Source organism: Rhinoraja longicauda, chromosome 3 (genome assembly GCF_053455715.1).
Source record: "Rhinoraja longicauda isolate Sanriku21f chromosome 3, sRhiLon1.1, whole genome shotgun sequence".
Lineage (NCBI taxonomy): Eukaryota > Metazoa > Chordata > Chondrichthyes > Rajiformes > Arhynchobatidae > Rhinoraja > Rhinoraja longicauda.
Genome location: NC_135955.1, coordinates 19,529,947 through 19,557,057, shown reverse-complemented (window position 1 = coordinate 19,557,057; position 27,111 = coordinate 19,529,947). Strand labels below are relative to the sequence as shown.

General features: G+C 45.0%; 1 protein-coding gene across 1 annotated transcript in view; it reads right to left on the bottom strand.

Annotated features, from left to right (window-relative positions):
- The window catches only part of LOC144592339 (endophilin-A1-like), a 130,220-nt gene extending 103,616 nt beyond the window's left edge, over window positions 1-26,604 (bottom strand). Inside the window, exon 1 of the mRNA XM_078396871.1 lies at window positions 26,450-26,604. Within this exon, the coding sequence (XP_078252997.1) occupies window positions 26,450-26,494 (45 nt within the window). The 5' untranslated portion in view covers window positions 26,495-26,604. The remainder of the gene's footprint in view (window positions 1-26,449) is intronic.
- Window positions 26,605-27,111: the final 507 nt, after the last annotated feature.

Below are 27,111 nucleotides of genomic sequence, written 5' to 3'. Positions count from 1 at the left end.
GGGGGGGTGGGGGAAGGAGGAGTGGTTGAACTCACCCCTCTCCTTATCAACAGAACTGCTGTAAACAGATACAAAATGCTGGAGTAACTCAGCGGAACTGGCAGCATCTCTGGAGAGAAGGAATAAGTGAATTTTTGGGTCGTGACCCTTCTTCAGATCCGTCTTGACCAGAAATGTCACCTATTCCTTAGAAACAGAAAATAGGTGCAGGAGGAGGCCATTCGGCCCTTCGAGCCAGCACCGCCATTCATTGTGATCATGGCTGATCATCCACAATCAGTAACCCGTGCCTGCCTTCTCCCCATATCCCTTGATTCCACTAGCCCCTAGAGCTCTATCTAACTCTCTCTTAAATCCATCCAGTGATTTGGATGAAATCCATCATTCTCTCCAGAGATGCTTCCTGACCTGCTGAGTTACTCCAGCATTTTGTGTCTATGATTTAAACCAGCATCTGCATTTCTTTCCTACACAGAACTGCTGAAGAGATGGTCAACAGCTTCAAGTTCCCAGCCGTCTCCATCACTAGCAACCTAACCTTCTCTCTCCACACTGACATGGTATGCGGTTATCAAGAAAGTGCAGCAACGTATTCACTTTATTTTCTTAGTCAATGGAAAAGATTCAGAATCTTCAAGAGGATTTTCTTAAACTTCAACAGATGCATTATAGAAAATATCCTGCCTGGTGTGGCAACAGTGTATTGCAACAGGAAGGAAGTTAGTATCATCAAGGTTGGGATAGATAGGGTGAATGCAGAGTCTTTTTCCCCCAGGGTTGGGGAATCAAGAACCTGGCTTAAGGTGAGTGAGGAGGATTTAATCGGAACTAAGGGGCAACTTTTTCCACACAGAGGGTGGCGAGTATATGGAACGAGGTGCCAGAGGAGGTAGTTGAGGCAGGTATGAAGACAACATTTAAAAGACATTTGGACAACTACATGGACAGGAAAGGTTTAGAGGGATATGGGCCAAATGCGAGCAGGTGGGACTAGGGTAGATGTTGGTTGGCATGGGCAGGTTGGGCTGAAGGAACTGTTTACATGCTGTATGACTATAACTCTATGCTTGCCAGTCTTGCCATTCACTTTTCTCTTTCTATTCTCTGGGAGAAGATACAGGATCAGACTTAAGAACAGGTTCTTCTGTACTGCTATCAGATTCCCGACTAATCACCTCTTCCACACCCTCCTCTGAGAATTGCTACCATATGTTTTTACACTTAACTCTAGTTCATTTGGTTATTCAAGTATTGCATTTTAGCACAACTTCAGGTTGCACTACAATCTTTGTACCATTCTACTGTTTGGTTACATTTATTGTTAAATCTACATGTATCTACATCGACGGCAGAGTAGACTCGATGGGCCAAATGGTCTAATTCTGCTTCTATGCCTTATGGCTTCTGTTTACCCCCAGGCCTCAATCAGACCATGAAGGATCTTGATAACTGAAATCTCTCTCTCTCTCTATGATTAACTCAGTGAAATAACCCAAACACATAAGCATTTCTTCATTTTTTTCTCAATTAAGTGATCTTTCAAAACTGCTTTCACATCACAGCAAATTGCATGGGATGTGTTAACAATTAATGTGTTTGGACAAATAGCTCAAACATCGATTGATTTTATAAATCAATAGAGTCAGAGAGATGTACAGCAGAGTGCAGCCCTTTAGGTAAACCGAATAGGTATTGACCACCAACCACTCATCTGTACTGATACCACATTCAACACATTCCAAAAAAATATTCTTACATTCTAATCAATTTGCCTCGGATTCTGCCGTTCACCTACAATATATCCGCAATTTACAGTGGTCAAGTAATCTATCAATCCGTGTGTCTTTGGGATGGGTAAAAGGACTAGATCGTCGGGGGAAACCCACGCAGACCCAGGAAGAGCATACACACTCCACATGGGCAGCACCAGAGGTGAGCATCGAGTCAGCGGCTTCACACGCTGTGCACTCTCACTTGATATTGTTTTTCTTTAACTTTAACTGAAGAAAACAAAAGGCCCAAATAAGGAATTGGAAAGCAATTGCAGGGTGACGACCGGCAAAGGGAAGCAGTATAGTTCACTTCAGAGCGAACAAATGAACAATGTAAAGCACAAATATCTGGACGAGGATTGAGAAATGGAGGAAGCAGTAATCCAAAATTACACAAAACAGATTTCGTCACAGGCACAATCCCACAGCTAACAAAGTACTGAAGCTTTCTGAAGTATGAAAAGGACAAAAGAACAAAAGAGGCTGCACAGACCCAATATGCCAAATGAACCTTATTTTGCTGCAAGGTTTCAAAGATAAATATGCAGAGATACGTCCAACTTGCACCAACCAGTGTGTATGAAAAGGAAATTATGAAATCAGTTTAAACGTCCTCTTGTAGCCCATGTAATCTTACCTGTCCAAGAAGGGAATGGTGCCCATCTTGGAATATTTCTCCAACCTTGCTCCCAGCCCTTTGATACAACAAAGAGCCCACAAGAAATGGCATTGGGGTAACATCAGCCAGGATCTGCCACTCTTCACTTGTTAATCCGCAGTCATTGGAGAGTGTTACAGTACTTTTCACTCCGAGAGGAAAGTTTGCTACACTCTGACCAATTTAACTCTATGGGCTAGGAACAAAAAGGCACCGGTGGGATAAAAATCAACCTTGTTATGATCCAGCAACCATTATGCTGTTCCAGATATGCGGACGTATAAAACCTGAGTCAGAGCTGTAGAGCGCAGAAAAGTACAACAGATGCCCTGGCTGCCTTTTCCAGATAAGGATTACCCTCTGAACAAAAAAGTTGCTCATGATGTCCCTCTTAAATCTTTCCCCTTAAGCCAATACCTTCTAACTTTAGAATCTTCAACTTGGGGAACAAAGCTATGAGCGTTCATATTATCCAGGGCCCTTATGATCTTGTACACCTCAATTAGATCACCCCTCGGCCTCCTGCGCTTCAAAGAAAAAAGACCCAGACTTTCCAGCCTCTCCACATAACTCAAGCCCATAATTACAAACAATATCCTGGCAAATCTTTTCTGCACCCTTTTCAACATAATAACAACCTCCGTAACTCCCTGGTCCACTCGTCCCTTCCTACCCAAACCACCCCATCCCCGGGCACTTTCCCCCGCAACCGCAGGAGATGCAACACCTGTCCCTTTACCTCCCCCGTCAACTCTATCCAAGGACCCAAACAGTCGTTCCAGGTGAGACAGAGGTTCACCTGCACCTCCTCCAACCTCATCTATTGCATCCGCTGCTCTAGATGTCAATTTCTTTACATCAGCGAAACCAAACGCAGGCTCGACGATTGTTTCGCTCAACACCTTCGCTCAGTCCGCCTTAACCGGTGGCTGAGCACTTCAACTCCCCCTCCCACTCCCAGTCTGACCTTTCTGTCATGGGCCTCCTCCAGTGCCATAGTGAGGCCCAACGGAAATTGGAGGAACAGCACCTCATATTAGGCCTGGGCAGCTTGCAGCCCAGTGGTATGAACATTGACTTCTTCAATTTTAAATAGTTCCTCTGTTCCTCTCTTCCCCTCCCCTTCCCAGTTCTCCCTCTATCTTCCTGTCTCCACCTATATCCTTCCTTTGTCCCGCCCCCCTGACATCAGTCTGAAGAAGGGTCTCGACCCGAAACGTCACCCATTCCTTCTCTCCCGAGATGCTGCCTGACCTGCTGAGTTACTCCAGCATTTTGTGAAATAAATACCTTCGATTTGTACCAGCATCTGTAGTTATTTTCTTAAACTACTCTTCATCGCTCTCATAGTCAGTATGGGAATGGGAAGGGGAGTCACTGAGGATTGCACGCACTTGGTTAAATTCCATTTACTGCATTCGGTACTCCCAATGTGGCCTGCTTTCCATCGTGCAGACCAGGCAACTGTTTCACCGAACACTTGTGCTCGTCCACCTAAGCCTGTTGGTCTCTTGGTTGCTAACCATTTTAGAAACATAGAAATACAGAAATTAGGTGCAGGAGTAGGCCATTCGGCCCTTCGAGCCAGCACCACCGTTCAATATGATCATGGTTGATCATCCAAAAGCAGTACCCTGTTCCTGCTTTCTCCCCATATCCCTTGATTTTAACTCCCCTTCCCATAACAATTGGTCTGCCTTGGCCCTCCTCCAATGCCAGATGGAATATGCAAACCAAAGAAACAGCACCTCATACCCCAGTAGCTTACAAACAGCATAAATATTGAATTGGCCAATTTTAACAACCCCCTCCTCTCTCTCTCGCTCTCTCTCTCTCTCTTTCATGCACCGCACCCCACCCCTACCCTCCCTTGGTGCACATCCATTTTGTCCACTATCTCCCCCCCCCCCCATATTCCTCCCTCTAGCTTTACATTTAACTCCTCTGTCACCCTTTTGTCTCTTTTTCATTTCTAGCCTTTGCCACTTATTCCACCCATCTGCCAATAACCCCCCCCCCCCCCCACATATCCACCTATCACTTGTCAGGCATTCTTGTCAGATCTCTTTTCCAGCTTTCTTCCCCCTACTACCACCACTGAAGAAGAGTCCCAAATGTTGCCTATCCATTCCCTCCCAGATGCTGCCTGACTGGAGTTACTGCAGCACTTTGTGTTTTGCTCAAGATTCCTGCATCTGCAGTTTCTTGTGTCTCCAGTTCCATTCAAGCCTCTGCAAATTCACAATAAATTAGTGCAGTCCCACATCTCACGACGTCAACAATCTCCCCTCTCCCATCGGTCAAACGGTGTAGAAATGTGAAAATGCACACCTCCTGTGGTGTATTTACCATTTGAGTTTTTGTGTTTTGGCAGCTGAGCCTTGCCGTAGTTCCGGGTATAAAGCATTGTGGGATACCTGTATTACCTCTCTGGTGGTGTTGAAGTAAAGCGGCCATATGTTGTATGCTAACCCGTCTCACTTGTCGATTCTTATCATAATACACCACAGTTAAAGTTGGCGACGAGGATAAAACAAGCAGAAAATGCCTATCATAGGTTCCATAGGGGAGTTCGCACCGAAGACGGAGTCTTGGTCGGCTTATGTGGAACGTTTAGAGCAGTTTTTTGAGGCTAACGACATTGCAGAGGAGAAGCAAGTGGCTACTCTGTTAAGTGTGATGGGAGCATCTACATATGGTCTGTTAAGGAACCTGGTGCAGCCGCTGAAGCCAAAAGATAAGTCCTACGGCGACATTGTGAACATTTTAAAGACTCATTTTGAACCCAAGCGTTGCTTATTGCGGAGAGATTCCGCTTTAACCGATGCAACCAGCGGGCGGACGAGTCTGTGACCAGTTACGTTGCGGAGCTGAAACAGTGTGCAGTTAACTGAGTTTGGAGCAACGTTGAACGAGACGCTTCGTGACCGTTTTGTCAGTGGGATTTGTAACGAGGCAAGCCAGCGCCGGCTGTTGTCGGAGTCTAACCTGACTTTTGCACGGGCATTTGAAGTCGCCCTCAGCATGGAGACTGCGGAGAGAGACACGCAGCAGCTGCGGGGACACGAGGCGCGTCCGAACCAAGTGCATAAAGTGGATGCGCACACGGCTAAGCAAACGGGGAGGAACTGCCACAGATGTAACTGCAAAAATCACAGCCCACAGGTGTGTCGCTTTAAAGACGCAAAGTGTTACAACTGTGGTAAAACCGGGCATATTAAAAGAGCATGCAGAGGAAAAGTGGCGGCGGCACCGACACAGAGCAGATATAAACGACAGACTGATAAAAACACAAAGTATGTGGAGGCAGAAGAAATAGTGTTGCCCATGTTTTCATTAGTAAATGGCAACAACTGTAAACAAGCATACAGGCATGTTTTGTGGTTAATGGCAAAGAAGTCAAACTAGAAATTGACACCGGAGCTGCCGTGAGCATCATCTCAGAGGAGCTGTTTCAGACCACCTTTTTAAAGCAACCACTTATCATATCATATACATACAGCCGGAAACAGGCCTTTTCGGCCCTCTAAGTCCGTGCCGCCCAGTGATCCCCGTACATTAACACTATCCTACACCCACTAGGGACGATTTTTACATTTACCCAGCCAATTAACCTACACTTGGGCTTGCTGAAGTCACACTGAAGACATACACAGGGGAGGTTATTCCTGTGTTGGGACAGTTTGAAGCCACTGTCAGCTATGAGAGTCAGAGTGAGCAGCTACCAATGATTGTGGTAAAGAGAGCAGGACCAGCTTTGTGTGGAAGGAACTGGTTAAAAAAGCTCACCTTAAACTGGAAAGAAATTAAACATGCCAGTGACAAGTCTCATCAGGAAGACATAAAGCATATTAAGGAAATGCCTCACCTGACATCAATACAGGATGTACACTCTGAAGTGTTTAAAGATGAACTTGGCACTCTGCGTGATGTCAAAGCAACAATTCCGCCCACTGCCATTTGCCATGAAAGCACGGGTGGAGGCTGAATTGGACCGACTGGAAAAGGCCAACATAATTACTCCAGTCAAACATAGTGAATGGGCAGCACCCGTTGTTCCTGTTGAAAAAAAGGATCATACCATTCGTCTGTGTGGAGATTACAAACTCACTGTAAACCAAGCTGCCACCACAGAGACTTATCCCTTGCCACGGATAGAGGAGTTGATGGCAACCCTCAGTGGAGGAACAGTGTTTTCAAAGATCGACCTCGCCTCAGCATACCAGCAGGTACTTCTGGAGGATGAATCAAAAAAACTGTTGACCATTAACACACACCGAGGCTTATTTGTCTATAACAGACTGGCTTTTGGTGTGAGCGCAGCACCCTCCATCTTCCAAAGAATCATGGAGAACCTCATGAAAGATCTGGATGTAGTGGTGTATCTGGATGATCTCCTCATCACAGGAAAATCTGAACAAGAGCATCTGCAAAACCTGCATAAAGTGCTACAGAGACTGCAGGAGAGCGGACTGAGAGTCAGGGAGTCAAAGTGTGAGTTTGGAAAGAAACAAATCGAATACTTGGGTCATGTGTTAAACAGCCAGGGCATCCAGCCGTCACCGGAGAAAGTCAGAGCAATAAAGGATGCACCAGCCCCCACCTGTGTGAAAGAGCTGAGAGCTTTCTTGGGACTAGTGAATTATTATGGACGGTTCATGCCCAACCAAAGCACCGTGCTTGCTTCCCTGTACAGGTTGCTGAAAGACCAGGTGTCGTGGGAGTGGAAAAGTCGAGAGCAGAAAGCTTTTGACGAGTGCAAATCGCTGCTCACAAGTGACAAGATCCTGGTGCACTATGACCAAAAGCTTCTTCTCACTCTGGCCTGTGACTCCTCAGCGTATGGCATTGGAGCTGTCATACAACACAAAATGCCTACAGGGGAGGAGCGCCCCATCGCCTTCTCATCACGCACATTATGCCCTGCTGAGAAGAAATATTCTCAGATTGAGAAAGAGGGACTGGCGCTCATTTTTGGTGTAAAGAAGTTTCACCAGTACCTGTGGGGGAGGAAATTCAAACTTGTGACTGATCACAAACCCCTGCTAACACTGTTTGGAGAACACAAAAGCCTACCCACCATGGCTGCAGCTCGAATCCAAAGATGGGCAATGATTCTCTCTGCCTATGATTATCACATTGAGTACTGTGCTTCAGAGAAACATGGTAATGCAGATATCCTCTCAAGAGTTCCGCTGCCTGACACAAACGACGCAGGGATCACAGCCGTCACTGACAGCGTTTACACACTGTTAACTGAACATCTTGAGCAGGCTCCACTGAACGCAGACCAAGTGGCACGTGCAACACGCACAGACAACGTGTTGTCAAAGGTGCTGAAATTTGTCATGGAAGGCTGGCCTGCTGAAGTGGATGAGACTCTGAAAGCTTTCCACACGCGTAGATGTGAACTTTCAGTAGAGCGAGGATGTGTCCTGTGGGGCACCAGAGTGGTGATTCCTGAAAAATTGAGAAAAACTGTGTTAAAGGAGCTGCATTCTGGCCATCCAGGAATTGTGAAAATGAAAGCACTAACACGCAAGTACGTATGGTGGCCTAAAGTTGATGCAGAGGTGGAGCAAGTTTGCAGAGCATGCGAGTCATGTCAATTGGAGCAGAGGATGCCTCGTCAGGTGCCTTTGCATCCATGGGAATTTCCTGGCCAGAGCTGGAAAAGACTACACATAGACCTTGCTGGTCCATTTTTGGGACACACTTTCATGTTGGTGGTAGATGCTTACTCCAAGTGGTTGGAGGTGTTTAAAATGTCTAGCATCACATCACAAGCCACTATCACACGACTGAGAAGACTGTTCGCAGCTTATGGATTGCCGGAGCACATTGTCACGGATAATGGAACGCAGTTCACGTCAGAGGAGTTAAAAAACTTCATGCAGCAGAATGGAATCCTTCATTCTACAAGTGCTCCTGGTCACCCTGCCTCGAATGGCCTGGCAGAACGGTACGTTCAGTCATTCAAGGGTGGAATGAAAAAGCTGACACACACCGCAATGGATGTGGAGGACAGGGTCTCCCTCTTTTTGATGCAGTATCGCACCACACCAAACTGCACTACTGGTCAGTCACCCGCTGACCTGTTTCTGAACAGACACGTGCGCACCCGTCTGGATTTCATCCGTCCGGACACAGCAGCCGCTGTTTGAAAAAAACAGTACAAGCAGAAGTTTCACCATGACCTCCGTGCAGCAGACAGGTGTTTCTCAGTGGCTGACCCAGTGTATTTATACAATACGGCTGGGGGAGGACGCAAATGGATTCCTGGAGTCATAGTGGAACAAACAGGACTGGTGTCTTACAAAGTACAAGGAGGAGACACCGACATCACCTACAGGAGACATGGAGATCAGCTGAGATTCAGAGTCATGGGAGATGGACTGGATCAGGACACTGAAAACTCAATCACTGACACTTCTGCACCGAGCCAACCCACACAGCCGGAGGACATGTCATCATGCAGCGAGCCAGGGACTGTGGACAGTACAGCTGCAGCTACTGCGCCGCTGAGTCCACGCCGATCATCAAGGGTCAGGAAGCCTCCAGACCGCTATGTCCCTTAAGCTTAATTTAAAAAAAAGGAAATGTTCGGCATGAAGGACTGTTTAGTTGTTTAAGTTGTTTTCATTAATATGAACACACAGATGGACTGAGACATGTTAAAACTACAAGAGGGTCTCTAGTGATAACAAGTAACTTTGCATAGTAGTAACTTTGAGAATGGTTATTGTCAGTAATAAGGCACTTGCTAATTTCAGTTATTTATGATTACCTTCATTTTAAAAAGGGGGTAATGTGGTGTATTTACCATTTGAGTTTTTGTGTTTTGGCAGCTGAGCCTTGCCGTAGTTCCGGGTATAAAGCATTGTGGTGGTGGTGTGTACTGTCTTTTCGTATTGTCTTTCCGTTGACTGGCTAACACGCAACAAAAGCTTTTAACTGTACCCCGATACATGTGACAATAAACGAAACTAAATTGACCTTGGAGAAAGCAAGTGAAATTTATAATGTGGCAGAACACATGCTTCAACTTGAGCTACTGGGACAGAGTAACAGTGCACAAGGGAATCTCTGAGAATGAGCAAGTTAGTGCGACAAACCAAGGCGAGAAAAGTGTGTTCGAACGATGGGCAGAACCAGAACCAGAAGTTGCAAGTGGCTTTTGGAAAAGAGGTAAAGTTCAAAAAGAACTAATCATACTGATAAAAATGGCATGGAAACGGAATCATCTACACATTAACAGGAGTTAATTGAATAGAAGAACCACGAACAACAGCTTTTGGGTCATTGTGGTCTGTGCGGTGAGAAGTGTATTACACTAAAAATAGAGTTGGGCAACTACAGGAGAATTCAAATAGAAACACAAGATGCATTTCATTTATATAACTAAATGCTAAGCTTTGAATACACAGGTTGAATCACCAAAATCAGTGATTATAGCTTATGGAAAAGTTCACCTTCCTGTTAGTAGACAACCATAACTGTTGGTTCAGCATGATCACAATATATGTACGTTGGACTACAAGCTCGTGGTTGGCAATGCTTCTGAAACAATACATCCAAACTCAGAAATCCAAAGATAAAGAAACACGTTTGTCTGTCTGTAGCTAAAGAACAATAGCCACCGTTCTTCCATCCACTCCTTACCCTCACTGCACCACTAGTTTAACCAATCTCCATTCCTGTTCCACCAGAGTATCCAAACTCAGCAAATCTTCATTATTTTAAAAGTTCTGCAGAAGGTACATTGCAGAAACAGACCACGTGTCCCAAGCTAGGTCTTTGGTCTACTCTTCCTCCTACTCATCATCTAACTCTCAGCAAATCCCTGAATTCTCTCTGCCCTGATGTATATTGAGCTTCTCCTTAGCCATCTCCATATCATCCACTTCAACCATTCCACAGCGCCTTTCTGCTCATTTCAGGAACCATGTTGAGAGGAAGGTGTGATGGCACGAGCAGGGAGACAATCAAAGGAACATTTTTCTGGCAAATGTTCCTCAGAGGAGCCAGGGCAGACTAAATGCACTGAGGCACTTTTACTTTGCATCATTATTCTTTAATAATTTCCATCAAACAACACACTTGAAGAGAGGAAGGAAGACAAAGACAGACTGAAGGGCTCATTGTATCCTAATCTGCTTGATGGCAACTGGTAAAGATTCAATGACCATCTCGTCCTGGAGGGGAATGTGATGCGAGAGTAAAGCTGTAATCTCATTCCCTGCATGACAGATTCCGACTGAGTACGTTGGGTTAAAATTAACTCTAGGAAGAGGGACATTCAAACGACTTAAAATAAAGGAGAGGGGCTTACATTAAACTGCTAGCAATGGCCATCTGACCAAAGGGGCAGGAAAAATAAATAAATAAAGGGCTGCCCTTCTGGTGCGGTGATTTTTAATGTCGCTTGGATGAGAATGTTAACACAGCTTGTTTGCATAAAACGGTGCTGAATCCAGATCAGTGAGACTGCATTGCAGATGCTCGAGGTGCAGTTTCATTCAAGCCGAGGGATTTATGCTCAAGCACAGCACACTCCTCTCCATCATGCGGATACGTCAGATTAATCCGAACACGTCAAGGTCAAAAAAGACAAGCCTCGGGTTTCACTGCTGACTGAAGGGGGAACCGATCAAACCAAAGGCTGTCCCTGTAAAATGTTGACACCATTAACGCCGGCATCAGATTCCAGCTCCAGCTCAAATCTCATAATAAAACATAATTCAGCAGATAAGCAGCTTCTGTGGAGAATGGAACTACTTTGCCGTTTCAGCTTTATGTTCACTGAAGGATCTATTGATCTGAATATTTACTCTGTCCCACTCTCCACCGTTGCTGCCACACTTGCTGAATTTCTCAGGTGTTCTATCTTTATTTGTTTCTCTTTTGCTTTTCCATCGAACATATTATTCCAGCTGGCACGAAACTCATTTTTATTTATTACTAGACCAAGTGGACCCGTTGGGCCCAAACCTCTCCTGCATTGGTGCAGCACCCTCTCCTCCTCCCCTTCCCCTCCCCCCCCTTCCCCTCCCCCCCTTCCCCTCCTCCCCTTCCCCTCCCTCCTCCACCCTCCCCCTCCCCTCCTTATCCTCCCTGTTATCCTCCCTCCTCCCCATCCCTCCCTCCCCTTCCCTCCTCCCCATCCCTCCCTCCCCTTCCCTCCTCCCTCTCACCACCCCCCTCCCTCCCTCCTAGGAGATAGATTTAAATTTTTTAATGTGAATAACTAAAAATATAACACCGATTTCAATGAAACTTCTTCCATTAGCACCAAAGGGACGACGGTGAGTAAGGTGTGCCTAAAAGTGTCAAGTAAAAATAAGGAAGCTTCCAATTCTAGAATTATGCGAGACTGCAGATGCTCGAATTTAGAACAATAATAATCCGCTGGAGGAACATCTGCTGGTGGATGGGAATGGTCGATGCTTCATGTCAAAACCCTGCATCAAACCTGAGAGAGAAGTGGGAGAGCCAGGAGAAAGAGGAGAGGAGCAGTGGCAAGCCAAAGCAATTGGCTGAGGGGTGGACCTTACAATTCTAATTCACCGGGCGGAAATGTCAAATACTCAAAGACATAGCTTTAAGATCAGAGGACAAAAGTTGAAAGGAGATGTGCCAAGTTTTGTTCTTACACAGAGAGTGGTAGGTGTCTGGAATGCACTGCTAGGGCTGGTGTTGGAAGCAGATGAAGGCATTTAACAGGCCTCCAGATAGGTATAAGAATATGCAAGGAATGGAGTGATATGGATCATGGGCAGGCAGAAGGGATGAGTTTAATTCGACATCATGTTCAGAACAGACATTTTGGACTGAAGAGCCTGTTTGCACTGAAGATGGAATGGTGTAGGCAGTTCCATTAATGAAGGACGTGGAAATACTGGAAATGATAAGCAATGAGAGGGCATTTAAAGAAATCTGACATCTTTAAAAATGGATATTTCACCGATCCCCGAAAGATATATCCCAGGATGTAAAAAAGCAGCAAGGAAGAAACAGCACGGGGTCTGACCATCATGTCGCAGTGATCTTTGGCTACAGGTCCATTGTCCAGGAACAGAAAGGTTACTGATGTGGTACCCTTGTTTAGAAAAGGAGTAGGAGGCAGACCGAGTAACCACAGACCCAGCAGCCTGTTGCTAGTGAAAGAGGGTTAACTTTTCAGTTGAACAACATTCATTCTGGAAAGAAAAGGACCTGAAATTTTAACCTAGTTCCTCTCTCAACAGATGCCACCTGGCCTTCAGAACCTTTCCAGTAGTTTACCTTTTTTATCTCAGATTTTATGCTTTTGACTCCAACACTGTAAATGGACAAGATTTTAGAAAACAACGTATGAGGAACAGCATAAATCAACATTTGGAGAGAAAGGATGATGGTTAATAGCAAAGGATAAGAGTTAACAGGAGACTGTGACAAATGAGCTGCATGTGGAGGGGATCTGGACTTGGTTAGTAATCATTCCCCTGCTTTCTATGGGGTATATAAATCATTTGAAATTAAATCTTGGGGCCATAATTAAGAAGCAAAAAATTACATTTGATGTGAGGAAGGAACTATACATTACAGGACTGGTTATATGAACAAGTAGAATTCAATCCCATAGACAATAGGTGCAGGAGGAGGCCATTCGGCCCTTCGAGCCAGCACCGCCATTCAATGTGATCATGGCTGATCATTCTCAATCAGTACCCCATTCCTGCCTTCTCCCCATACCCCCTGACTCTGCTATCCTTAAGAGCTCTATCCAGCTCTCTCTTGAATGCATTCAGAGAATTGGCCTCCACTGCCTTCTGAGGCAGAGAATTCCACAGATTCACAACTCTCTGACTGAAATCCTGAGAAGTCTTGCACTTAAGAGCCAAAGAAAAACACATCAAGAAAATGTAAAGGAAAAGTGGGGATCAGTAGACTAGCAAAAAGAGGAAAGACCAGCTGTTTCAACTGTATTTATTTCAATGCTAGAGGTTTAACAAGTAATGCACAGGTAGCACAGCTATAAAGTTGCTGCCTTAAAGTGCCAGAGATCTGGGTTTGTTCCTGACCATAGGTGCTGTCTGTACGGAGTTTTGTATATTCACCCCGCGACCATGTGTGTTTTTGCCATGTGCTCCAGTTTACTCCCACATTCCAAAGACATACAGGTTAGTAGGTTAATTGGGTTCAGTAAAATTGGCCCTAGTGTGCAGGATGGTGCTAGTGTATGGGGTGATCACTGGTCGATGCGGACTCGGTGCCCCAAAGGGCCTGTTTCCGCATTGTATCTCTAAAGTTTAAAGTCAGACTATGGGTTGGCTTGGGGTACTGGGAAATAATAACCATGGCTGAGAGAAGGGCAGGACTGGCAGCTCGATATTCCAGGATATAGATGCTATGGGCCTTGTAGAGACGAAGGTTGCCTTTTTGATCACTGCAAAGAATATTTACTATGAAGATATAACTACACTCAGAGTGGATATTCTTGGGAGAATGGCCAGTGAAGCCATATGGGTAGAATGCAAGAAACAGGAGGATAAAGATCACATTGATGGGACCCTATTATAGGTCCCCCAATAATCAGCGGAAGTTAGAGGAGCAGATAGCTGTAAAAATGAATTTGGTCGTACTAATGGGAGATTTCAATTTCACTAATGTTGACTGAGGCTTCCATAGTATAAGAGGCTTGGACAGGATGGAATATGCAGGGGGCTCAATTAAGGAAGATGCAACTCCTGACCTCCTCTTAGGGAACAAGGCAAGTGACTTTAGTGTCAGTTGGGGAGTCAAGAGACTAATTCTATTAATTTTAAAGTAGTTATGGAGAAGGGTTGGACTGGTCTACAAGTGAAGGTTTTAAATTGGGGCAAGGCCAATTTTGGAGGCATTAGGCAGGAACTTGCAGAGGTGGATTGGCCGAGTCTGTTTGCAAGTAAGGGGATGTCTAGCAGGTGGGACGCTTTCAAAAGTGAGATGACTAGAGTACAGGGACAGTATGTTCCTACAAGGATGAAAGAGCACAAGAATTCTGGTTAACGACAGATGTTGAGGCTCTGGTCAGGGTAAAGAAGGCATACGTTAGATGTAGGCAGATGGGATCAAGCATATCACTCTGTGTGTATAAGAAATGTAGGAATACACTTCAGAAGGCAATCAGGAGGGCTAAACGAGGGCCCAAATTGGAACTGGCAAGAGTCACAAAAGTTTCATGGCCATATGTACCAGCTTTGGAACAATAACATTCTTACTTGCTGCAGCGTAACAGGCCCATTAATGGAATGCTACACAAATAAATATATAATAATCAATGATACAAGAAGTTAATAGCAATAACGCAAGTCAACCAAGAAGTGCTACACCGAAGGCTGTTTTGCAACCAAAGAAAGATCATACAAGACCATAGTTGCGAAGGATTGTGTGGCAAAATGTTAATAGAGCCCGACACAGCCATAGGCAAAGTTCCAGAAGACTGCAGGGTGGCTAATGTTATACGTTATTTAAGAATGGCAACAAGGATTAGTCAGGTCAACATTGGTGGGAAAATTGTTGGAGGGGATTCTGAGGGACAGGGTCTACATTTGGATTGGCAAGGACTGATTAGGGATAGTCAGCTCAGATTTGTGCATTGGAAATAGTGTCTCATGAACATTAAAGAATGATTAATGAGAGAAGGGCAGTGATCTATATGAACTCCAGCAAAACTTTTGATTAGATCCAGCATGCTAGGCTAGTCTGGAAAGAGAGATCACATGGAATCCAAATCGGGTTATTTAATTGGATTCAAAATTGGCTTGAAGGAAGTAGTCAAATGGTCGTTGTGAAGGTGGACACAAAATGCTGGAGTGACTGAGCGGGACAGGCAGCATCTCCGGAGAGAAGGAATCGGTGACATTTTGGGACGAGACCCTTCTTCAGACAGTCATTGTGAAATTGTTTTTCTGATTGGAGGCTTGTAACCAGTGGTGTGCCATGGGGGTCGGTGCTGGGTCCACTACTGTTTGTTTTGTACATTAACGATTTGGAATGGCAATGCAGTTGACAATGAGGTGAAACCTGGGAGTGCAGGTACATGGTTCACTAATAATAGCGAGACAGGTGGTCAAAAATGTGCTTGGCTCACTTGCTTTCATTGGTAAGGTTATTGACCAAGAAACGAGGTGGTGTACACACCCCATTAGACATCAGTGGTTCCAAAGTTGAGATAGTGGAGAGTTTCAAGCTATGAGGCATAAATATCATCAATAATCACATTAATGATGTGGTCCAGCCACATTAATGTGCAGCCAAGAATGTTCACCAATACCACGAGCTCCTCAGAAGACGAAGGAAGTTTGGCCTGACTCCAGCAACTCATCAACTTCTAAAGATGCACTGTAGAAAGTGCTATTTCAGGATGCATCAGAGCTTGCTTTGGCAACAGCTCTGCCCAAGACCACAATAAATTGCAGAGAGTTGTGGAAGTAGCCCAGTCTATTACACAAACCAGCCTCCGGCCTAGCAAAGGTCCACCGGATGGCGCCAGCAATGGCTGCCTCGCCAACAGTCTGTCTGCCACTTCTTCTGGGGCAACGGAAAGCACTGGGTCTCTGCAGCTGTCCTGAGTCTCCCGATTGAGGAGGGCGGGCAGTCGCTGGTGTGCATTCGCACCCAGTTGGCGGCTCTCCGCCTCAGGATCCTGCAGAGATACCTGTACTCGGAGCATCCTCCGAGGTGGCACGTGCTGGCGACGCACTTTTTCCAACGGGGCCGCTGCCTTCAATCAGGTACGCGGATCCCGATGGTGGGCGTCAGCCGTGCTGTCCTGCTGGGGATGCCCGGCTTCTACCGGGACTTGCTGAGAGTCTGGAACCTGGTTGCTGTCGACTGGGCCCCCCCCCTCCGCTGACGGAGGGCGGCGGCCCAGGCATGAGAGCAGCTGGCCCTTATCCCGCCCCGCTGGGTGTTGGGGGGGCTCAAACGTGTGGAGTATTTGCGGCTGAGCAAACCCCCGCTCAGCCGGAAGTACTCGTCGGACCGAGGCGCCGCAATACTTCCCGGGAGCCGGTCCCACATAACATGAGCTGCATTTCCTCGACACCCTTCATCTCCCTCCGAGACGCAGGGAGGCGTGTCCTGTACGGGCTCCTCCTCCACACCCTGCACTTCCTCGCCCTGGTCCACCATCCGGACACTAAGTGACGGTCGGTGTTGCCTTCCGGTCATGAGGGGGCCCCGCGGTGGGGGTCCCTCTACGCAGGGATTCTGCCCCTCTCCATCGGGGCCTGGGGTGGAAGATATTGCACCGAGGAGTCCCCTGCAACCTGTTCCTCGCGCGGTTCACAGACTCGCCAGCCACCTGCCACTTTTGCGGGTTGGAAGAGTCTGTGTACCACGTGTACATGGAGTGTGTGAGGTTGCAGCCCCTGTTCCAATATCTAAAGGGACTGCTCCTTGCTTTTTGGCTGCATTTTTCACCCACCATCCTCATCTTTGGACACCCTGTGCGTAGGGGAGAGGGTAGGGCAGAAGATGTCCTTGTTGGGTTGCTCCTGGGCCTGGCCAAGCTGGCCATCCGCGACTCACGGCGCCAGGCGGAAGAGGGCTCTGCCCGAGCCAGCTGCCTACCCCTTTTCCGGGGTTACATCTGCGCCCGGGTGGTGTTGGAGAGGGACTACGCGCTGTCCACGGGCTCCCTGGAGGATTTCCGGGACCGCTGGGCACCACGGGGGGATTGGATGTATCCTGGATGGGGATTGTAATATAATTGTATAATAGTTCCAATGGTATATTTGTTTGTATAATTTTCTGGTGGTGGGTTCTGTTTTGGTTTTATTGTATTGTATATATTATTTTAATACTTGAATAAATATTTTTGATTAAAAAAAATTTTTTTTAATTAAAAAACAGTCTGTCTGCCCTTTCTTCTGTTTTGTTATTTTAAAGTACGTGTAAAAGAATATGTTTTAGTGTTCCTTGGTTTGTTTTATGTGGGGGGGGCTGGGAAACTTTTCTCAATCTCTTACCTCGATGGAGATGCAATTTTTTTCCGTATCGTATCTCCGTCCCTACTGCGGCCTAACATCGTGGAATGGTGCGGCCTTTCCTGGAGACCGACCCGGCGCTTCAATTGCGGACGCGGCGCAGACTTACCATCATGGAGCCTGCGATCCCTTTGCTGGGGATCGACTGTGGAGAGCTCCAACCGTAGGCCTGAGCACTTTAACATCGTACAGCCGACGGTCCCAGGTTAGAGACCGATTCGGAAACACCAAGCCGAGGTGAGTTTCAACCGTCCCAACGCGGGAGTTTCGATCACCCCGACGAGAGGGCTTCGGGTCGCCGGCTGCGGGAGCTTTGATCGCCCCGACTGTGGATGGTTCAACAGCCCCGACCGCGGGAGAAGAGGAAGTAGATTGGACTTTATTATGTTCCATCACAGTGAGGAATGTGGAGCCGCTGTGGTGGATGTTTATGCTAACTTTTATTTTATGTGGCTGTGTGTCTTGTTGTTTTTCACTTAGTATGGCTGTATGGTAACACAAATTTCACTGTACCTTAATTGGTACATGCGACAATCAACTGACCTTGAAACCTTGAAACATTGAATCCATCCACACATGCTCTGGAAAGTAGCCAACATAATCAAGGACCCGTAGAAACAAGTAACTGCAGATGCTGTTCTTCCCAAAAAGGACAGAACGTGCAAGATTAACTCGTGGGGTTAGGCAGCATCTTTGGAGAATATGGATAGGCAATATATTTTGTCATGGCCCTTCTTCAGAATTAGAAGTAGGCTCCCGACTCAAAAACTTCACCTATGCTGCCTGACCCACTGAGTTACCTCAGCACTTTCTATCCATTTTCTAAATCAAGGACCATTTACAGTCCTGTCATTCTTTCCTCTCCCTTTACTTGTTGGGCAGAAGATACAAAAGCTTTAAAGCATGTACCACAAGATTCAGGAACGGGTTCTTTCTGGCTGTTATCACTCAATTGTATGATCCACTGAAAAGCTACGGGTGCAGTTCTGATCTCCTAACCTACCTCATTGAGGTTCTTGGACTTTTTTGTTATCTGCTCTTTCTCTATAACTGTAATGCTATTTAGTTTAGCTCAGTTTGGAGATACAGCTTGGAAATAGGCCCTTCAGCCCACTGAGCTCGCGTCGACCAGCCACCCCCGCACACTATCACAATCCGACACACACTAGGCCAATTAGCCCACAAACTTTTATGCCTTTGGAGTGTGGGAGAAAACACACGCAGGTCACAGGGAGAATGTACAAACTCAGTACTGCACCCAAAGTCAGGATCGAACCCGGGTCTCTGGAATTGTAAGGCAGCAACCCTACCTCCACGCGACCTCTTATATTCAAGTATTTTTCACTTTGCACTATGTTTTACTTGTTGATGTTTTCATTGTACTCATGTATGGTATGATTTGCTTCGATAGCATGCAAACAAAGTTCCAACTGTACATGCAACAATAACAATAAATTGGACCGAACCAAACATCAGGATGTACCTCTACAAGTTGTTGGTGAGATCACACTTGGTGTGCAGTTCTGGTTGGCCTGCCACAGGAAGGGTGTCATTAATTTGGAACGGTGTAGAAGAAATTTACCTGGACTTGTGGGCTTCAGTTATCGGGAGAGGGTGGGTAGGCTGGGATTTATTTATTTGGAGCATAGAGACTGAGGGATGGCTTTATCGAGTTGTACAAAATCACAAGGGGCATGGATCAAGTGAACACTCACAGTCTTTTACAACAGTAGAGAATTATAAAGCTGGAGGGCAGAGGCTGAAAGTGGGAGAGGAGAGATTCAAGAGAGCTCTCGCGAGAACGTTTTTAAACTCTTGAGGGTAATCCGTATCTGGCAAGAAAAAAGACATTTGCACAGATATATGGAGAGGAGGATTAAATGACTCTAAATACTTAACAGGTTGGGCTGTGTCTGCATGAGGAGGAATAAAGTTAACATTTCAGGACAAAAACTCTCAGAACTGAGAAAAACACCAAAAGCAAGTTACTTTGTAATTTTGTCAGCACCCTCTATGTGGTGACTAATCGGATACCTTGGGTACGTACGCAAGCAAAGAATCTCACTGTGGCTTGTCACATGTGACAATAAAGTATTCATTCATTCATTGAAGGGTGAGATAAGGGTGGGATGACTCTGACAGGATAAAACCAAAGGTGACCATATCTGTCAATGAATGTGCGAGCGAGAAGATAGGCGACGGGACAGACAAAGAATGGAGGAGTTGCAAATTTCAGAACAGAAAGACATGCCAAGCAAGTCAGGCTGGGTATGTCACCTACTTCCAAAAAAAGAGAAATCAAGCAAGCTTAGTATGGAGAGATAAGAGCATAGAAACAGGCCCTTCAGCCCAACGAGTCCACACCGACATTGATCACCTGTTCACTAGTAGCTATGCTCTCCCCCTTTCGCATCCCACAAACTTGGGGCAATTTACAGAATCTAATTAACCTAAAAAACCTGCATGAATGTGGGATGTTGAACTAATATCATAGATGGCCATCTGATACAGCCCCAGTCCGCCTCATTTATTTACAACAGGTACTAGTTGGGCTGTCTGTTCTGCTGTATTTCCAGCATTTTCTGCTTTTATTTCAGATTTTCAGCATCTTTACCCAGTCTCCTCTTCTTTCTTTGTGGACAATACCACTTCAGCTTCTTCCAATTCATTCATAAGGAGGATTAGAAAATAATTGAACCAAAAAAACAAAAGATGCTAGAAATATCAGCAATTCATGCAGCAACTTTGGTGAAAGAAACAGAGTTGAAGTTTCAAGTTGATGATGTTCTTTCAAAAAAAATAATGGTTTTGAAAATTGTTTAAAAACCCTCAATATTTCCTCTATCACTGAGAGCTGAGAGTCAAAACTTGCAATGGCAAACTGCTGACATCTTCTGTTCCGACCCTGAATGACAAGTCGCTTCAAAACCAAAGGCTTTGTCGGGAGGCAGAGCAGGCCCTGCTGGCAAACAACATGGTAAATTCTAACAGCCAACCAACCCATGCTGTCTACGTTAATCAACCATTAAAGATTGTAAAAGATTGTGAATGTCCCTGAAATTTCAAAGACATTCAAACGTTGTGCTGAGACAGATACCATGATCAATTCCACACATGCCAATGGATGGTTTCTTGAGATGCTGGAGTTCAGGGAGATAATAACGTGGGTGTTCATTGCAATGTGATCTCCAATTGGATCCACCCAGATTATTTCCCCACTGCCACATGAAACGTGGTGCCATTGTACATTGTCACACACATTCTGGTCCTTAGAAATATAAAGTACCACGCAATGCCGGGGGATAATTAGGATCATGTCTCATTCCAAATACTTGAGTACACGGTGCAGGACTGAGAGAGTTATTCTGCTCGATGTGAAAATCCCAATTGCTCCCACAGGTAGATAAAAAAAGATCCCATGGTACGTTTTCAAAGAAGAGCAGGCGATCAGTGCACTTTTGATTAATTGATTGCTTAGGTAAGTGGCAGAATCTGGGAGGAATTGTTGAAAATATGGACGTGAAGGTGCAGATAGAATTGGCAAAAACAATGAAACAATAGGGAAAGAAAGGAATTAATGTAGTGCAAGTACAAATGAATGGTAGATGGTCAGCAAATACTATATGGGCTAAAGGGCTTATTTCTGTGTTGTGCCTCCACAACTATGACAACATATATTTAAATGTTATTGGGCTCCACCATCATATTCTGACCTATAAATGCAAGCTCTGGATAAGCAACAACAATTTTGGCATAACAAACAACAAAAACTGATTCATAGGAATTAATGAATGAATTAATTAGTTTATTGGCTAAGTTGGTGCATATACAAGGAATGTGCCTTGGTGTTCCGCTCACAAATGACAACACAAACATAAAGTTAACAATTAAGAATAAAGCATAACCACATCAAAACAATAGGGATACAACATTACGGTCTAAACATGTGGGTGAAAATAAACCAGAGCAAAAAGAGACTACAGACTTTGGTTATTGAGTAGAACTACTACTAGTGGAAAAATAGCTGTTTTTATCTGGCTGTGGCTGCTTTGACAGTCCGGAAGTGCTTCAAAGATTTTGTGGCCAGGGTGAGAGGGGTCAGGGATGATTTTGCCCACTTGCTTCCTGGCCCTTGCAGTGTTAAGTTTGTCAACTGTATGATGTTAATGGTGTATGGTGTTATGTATGTAACTGTATGGTGTTATGGAATGGTGTTAAACATCAGAGCGACATAAAGAGATGCTATTGGGTGACCAAAAGAAGTCAAACACATAGACTTTAAGAAGCATCTTCATGTAGAAAAACAAAGCGGAGACATTTAGGAAGAGAAGTATTTAGGGGCAAGCAGTTAACCGCACAGCCACCATTAATGAAGCAATCAAGTATTCAAGGCCAGAAATAAACGTCCAAATAAATTATCAACCTAAATCTGTCAATGAAATAAATTAATTTATGGCATTTATATTTGGATCCATATTTGACGATTCTCGACAGTTAAGGGCTAGATAAAGGTTAAATTAAAATTTAAGCATCTTACAAAGCTTGGAAATGCACTGTAATTCCAATTTGATGATTAAAAATTGTAATTTGTTGCATAAATGAATTACAGGAATTAACTTTGGTCTTCCATTGATGTTCTTCACAGGGTTTATTGATTAACCAATCTTATGTTATTACAATTCATGCCGAATAACTATAATGACTTTTTTAAAATAATTTAATCACTTAATCATGCAGCTAATATCCAATAAAAACTGAAAACAGTTATTAATCAAAAAAATAATTTATTGACAGTAATGTTTCTGCATTTGAAATCAATATTTGGAAAAACATCTAAATTAGACAAGGAGGAAACGCACTTAGCATTGAGAAGTGGTGTTGAGCTGTCGATATTTGGTTACTTAACAGAGGGTTAAATTCAGTGTCCTTCAAGAATTTCACATCTTTGAACAATTGTTAAAATAATTGTTCTTTAAACCAGCTTAACTCCTTTTTACCGGTATCTTCAAAGATAATCTGGTGTCAGCTTGGCTGGGAATAGCACCCATTCGGCAGATAACACTGAGAATAGCTCAGATACTAAAGGTATCAAAACAAGACAATAATAAAATGTTGCCGCATTTTCTTCAAATGTTAAAATTAAGACAATAATGAAAATCTAACAATAAAAAAAAAACTGATGCTGGAAATCTGAAATAAAAGCAGACTGTTGAAAAAGCTCAGCAGGTCAGGCAGCATCTGTGCAAAAGGAAATGGTTAATATTGGAGACAGCCCTTTCAGCTCCGAGCATTTGACAGACACAGGGATCCAGCACCATGTCTAGAAACTACCCAAACATTTGTAATTGTTTATTCAAGACAGAATCAAGCAACTCAAGTCCAAAGAGTTTATTAATACAAGACATTATGCAAGGGCAGCCACTATTTCATACTCTTAGCATACTGTCCCAGTTAATATTCAGATGCGAAACTATTTTAAGTTCTTTTTCTCTGCCTGCCTGGGGTATTGTCCAGTAAGTTACGTCAGTAAATTATTGCTGCAGTTGAAATACACTACACCTGCTCTGGCAGCGTATATTCGTAATTTGCGACTGCTCAATTATCTCATAATGAAATTCATTCCTTCTAAGTGCTTCAGATTTCAGTGAGGACATCAACACCAAAGGAAGGGACAGATCTCTCTGCTGATGCCACTGCCAACACAACTGTCTCAATGTTTCAACAAGCCTCGCTCAGCTGCTCCTTCCAAGTATAACATGATTCTGCAGCATACAAATTGCCCCAACCTGTCTGTAATAGAAACACCTGCATACCAGGCATCTTTGAGATGACTTTGCAGAGATCTCTTGTGATGATTTGCTCACTACAGACTTGTGAAGATGCAGATAAAATTGGCAAAAACAATAGCTGCTGAAACAATCACTCAAGTTTACACCTTTGTTTAAAATGGTAAAGAGAAACAAAATGTCTTTTTTTTTTTAAAGTAGAAGGTTTTGCAAAGATTTTTTAAACATTCAAATTATCCTTGAGATGATTTTTCATTTATTTAAACATTCATTCCCTCCACCCGTACAGCTGCAGTGGGTAGTAACTCCATAAGGTGCTGCAGTTGTGCACCCAGGCTATTCCAACAGCACCCCCCAAACCCACAAGCTTCATCAGTACGAAGAGCAAAGGCAGCAGGTTCACTTGCAGACGAAATGTGTAGGAAGGAACAGCAGATGGTGGTTTAAACCGAAGATAGACACAAAATGCTGGAGTAACTCTGCGGTACAGGCAGCATCTCTGGAAAGAAAGAATGAAGAAGGGTCTCAACCGGAAATGTCACCCATCCCATTCCTTGTCTCCCGAGATGCTGCCTGTTCCGCTGAGTTACTCCAGCATTTTATGTCTACCACCACTTGCAGGTTCCCGTCCAAGTCACACAACATTTGGATTTAAATCCAAGTAATTAAATGAATGTGGAATTCAAAAGCAAAATTGTGTTGGAGTAACCGTAATGCTGAAATCATAAATGATTGTAAAAATCTATCTGGTACACTGATGTCCTTCAGGCAAGGGGATCTGATGTCTTTATTCAATCTGGCCTCTATGGCTTCAGAATCAGCAATGTGGTTGATTCTTAACTGTCTTCTCGTTCAATGGGTGATTTCAGGTGGACCATAAATACCCATGGTGTGCACATCTTGTGAATCAATAAAGAATGAAAGCAAGTGTATCACTGAGCCTTCATTGATGTTAGATTCAAACCTTGGATCTACCTCCCTTTCTGCACTCCTGGAGTACATACAACACATTGGCTAAAGCATTTCAAGAGGCAAGCAATGATGTGAACCTAAGTGATGGTTTCAGCAGTAAATGTTTTTGGCACTTTTATCTCAAGCTTCACTTGACACAGTGAGCAAAGTAATCTCAAAGATGCCTGTTTTTTTTGTTTTTTAAGGATACTGCTTTGGGCAATTTGTGTGCTGCATCACCTCCAAATCAAGTAAGGAATAGGCAATAGGCAATAAATACTGGCCTCACCAGCAACTCCCACATCATGTGAATAAAACGTAGATCCTCAACTTCCAGATCCCACCTAACACAGCAGAATGGTAACGCCACCCAACACGATCAGGCGTCAACTATACAAGGATGGGTCCAATCTGAGGACAACTCTCTCAGGGCTGCAAGTCTTCCAACTGCAAACTCACATCTAACCTGCATCCATGAGGTTTGTCCCCGTTTTCCTACTCACACCCTACTTAATACATTTTCCCTGAAGCAGCCCAGTGAATCATTCACAGCATTGATATCTCAAATAATTACTGAACAAGAGGAAATAAAGAGAAATAAACTAGGTCTTTTGAAAGTTAATTTATTATTTTAAAAATTAAAAAGGACAGCAGTGGTGCAGCTTTCAGAACAGCTGCCTCACAATGTCAAAGACCTAGGTTCAATCCTGACCTCGGGTGCTGTCTGTGTGGAGTTTGCACATTCTTCCTGTTACTGCATGGGTGCACCAGTTTCTTCCCACATCCCAAAGATGTGTGGATTTGTAGATTAATTGGCCTGCAAAAATTGCCCCCTGCTGTGTAGGCAGTGGATGAGAAAGAGGGATAACATTGAACTAGTTTGAAGGGGTGATCAATGGTCAGCATGGACTCAGGGGGCCAAAGGCTGTATCTCTAAACTGAAAAAATATAACAAAAGCACCACACACATCCTTTTTACAATTGCTTTACAGCCAAAGACGATTTGAAGCACAAGTAGGATTTCAGCTCAAGTCTTGACATTATTAATGCTTTGTATCACGAAGTCAGTAACAAACCATTGAAACTGTCATAGTCCATAAATATTCTCATCCAGATGTTCGCAAGATCCTGTGATAAGCCTGCTGCTTCATTTTCAGGACTCCATAATTATCTGTTGACTCACTTCTCACCACATCTCCCAGTTGGAAGCTTGCGCTTCCACTGACATTTGCCACTTCCAGTCCAATCCCACCACCTCCAGCTCATCTAATGTAACTCAGCACCCCCTCTCCAGCCAACATAACTCATACTCATTGCCCCACACTATAATTCATTTTCCTCCCCCATGAGCATACTGGATAATACCTACTAACTATCCGTAAACACGCGGTCGATAACACACTCACGCCATCAATAAACATTATTTTCAGGATTGTAGCATTAAGGCTGAAACATCTGATGGGAGAATCCCTGATTTGACAGGGTCTTAGATTCATCCAGCCCACACACAGGGTCATGCCAGAATATCAAAATTCAGACAGTATTAAGATTAGTGCAATGCAGAGCCAGTAATGCATCAATTTGATCAAATTATTCATGCGTACTTAATCACAACATTTGTCATTGCTAATCAAGATTCAACCCTGCTTTGAATGATTTTCAATGTTTCACCAACAATGCGTTCCTTATTCAATCCGGATTCCAGCACACTGTACAATGTCATTACATCAGACTCGAGTGATGCACTAGTGCAGCACCACAGAGCATGGAAGCACACGTTCACCGTTCACCGTGTGGCAAGGGTCCACACACATCGACAACACAATATATCCTGGACCACACATCGACACCGCCGTGTATGTGGGAACTACACATCAACGAGTGCACACGTTGCCTGGACGCTAACAGCGCTCCGTGTACCCATTCTTCTTATTTACACCTCTCCGTGTACCCAGAGAAGCTGCAGACCACCACCACTACGGTGTGCAATATCTGCAACCACGTCCAGGACATCCAGGGAGAGCGGCTGTGCAGACAGTGCAGACAGTGCAGCCGCCGGGACCGTAGTACTCGCTGCGCTGCGCTGCACTGCACTGCACTGTCCAGGGTTTCACACGGTCGGATGCGGGGAAGCGCAGTGGAGCGGCAAAGGCAAAGCCCAAGGCAAAACAAGCCTGGCTGGGTGAGGGGACACCTGGCTGGGGCGGAGCAGGAGCTCTGGGGGACACCCTCCCCCTCACCCTCACCCTCCCTCCCTCTCCCCTTTACCTGTGTGGCTTTGTGGAACTGCTTCTTTAACCCTGCCACAGACATGGTCCCACAGCAGCTGCAGCGGCGGCGCCCGACCTCAACCAAAGATCCACTCAGCTCCTTCTCATCGCCCTCCCCGCTGGGTGGCTCTCTGCAAAGCCAGGATATCCGGACAACCTGACGTCAGCCTCTTAAAGACACAGTCGGGGGGGAGAGACAGAGAGAGGGAGAGAGACAGAGAGAGGGAGAGACAGAGAGGAGAGAGAGAGGGACAGACAGAGAGAGAGGAGAGAGACAGAGAGAGAGAGAGAGACAGAGAGAGGGAGAGACAGAGAGAGGGAGAGACAGAGAGACAGAGAGGAGAGAGACAGAGGGGAGAGAGACAGAGAGAGGGAGACAGAGAGGAGAGAGACAGAGACAGAGAGAGGGAGACAGAGACAGAGAGAGACAGAGACAGAGAGGAGAGAGACAGAGAGGAGAGAGACAGAGACAGAGAGAGACAGAGACAGAGAGACAAATGCCGGGCCAGTGGCAGCCCCAGTCCGTGTTGCCCACACTCCACACTGTATGTACCCCATCAGTCTGATGAAGGGTCTCGACCCGAAACGTCACCCATTCCTTCTCTCCCGAGATGCTGCCTGACCCGCTGAGTTACTCCAGCATTTTGTGAAGAAATACCT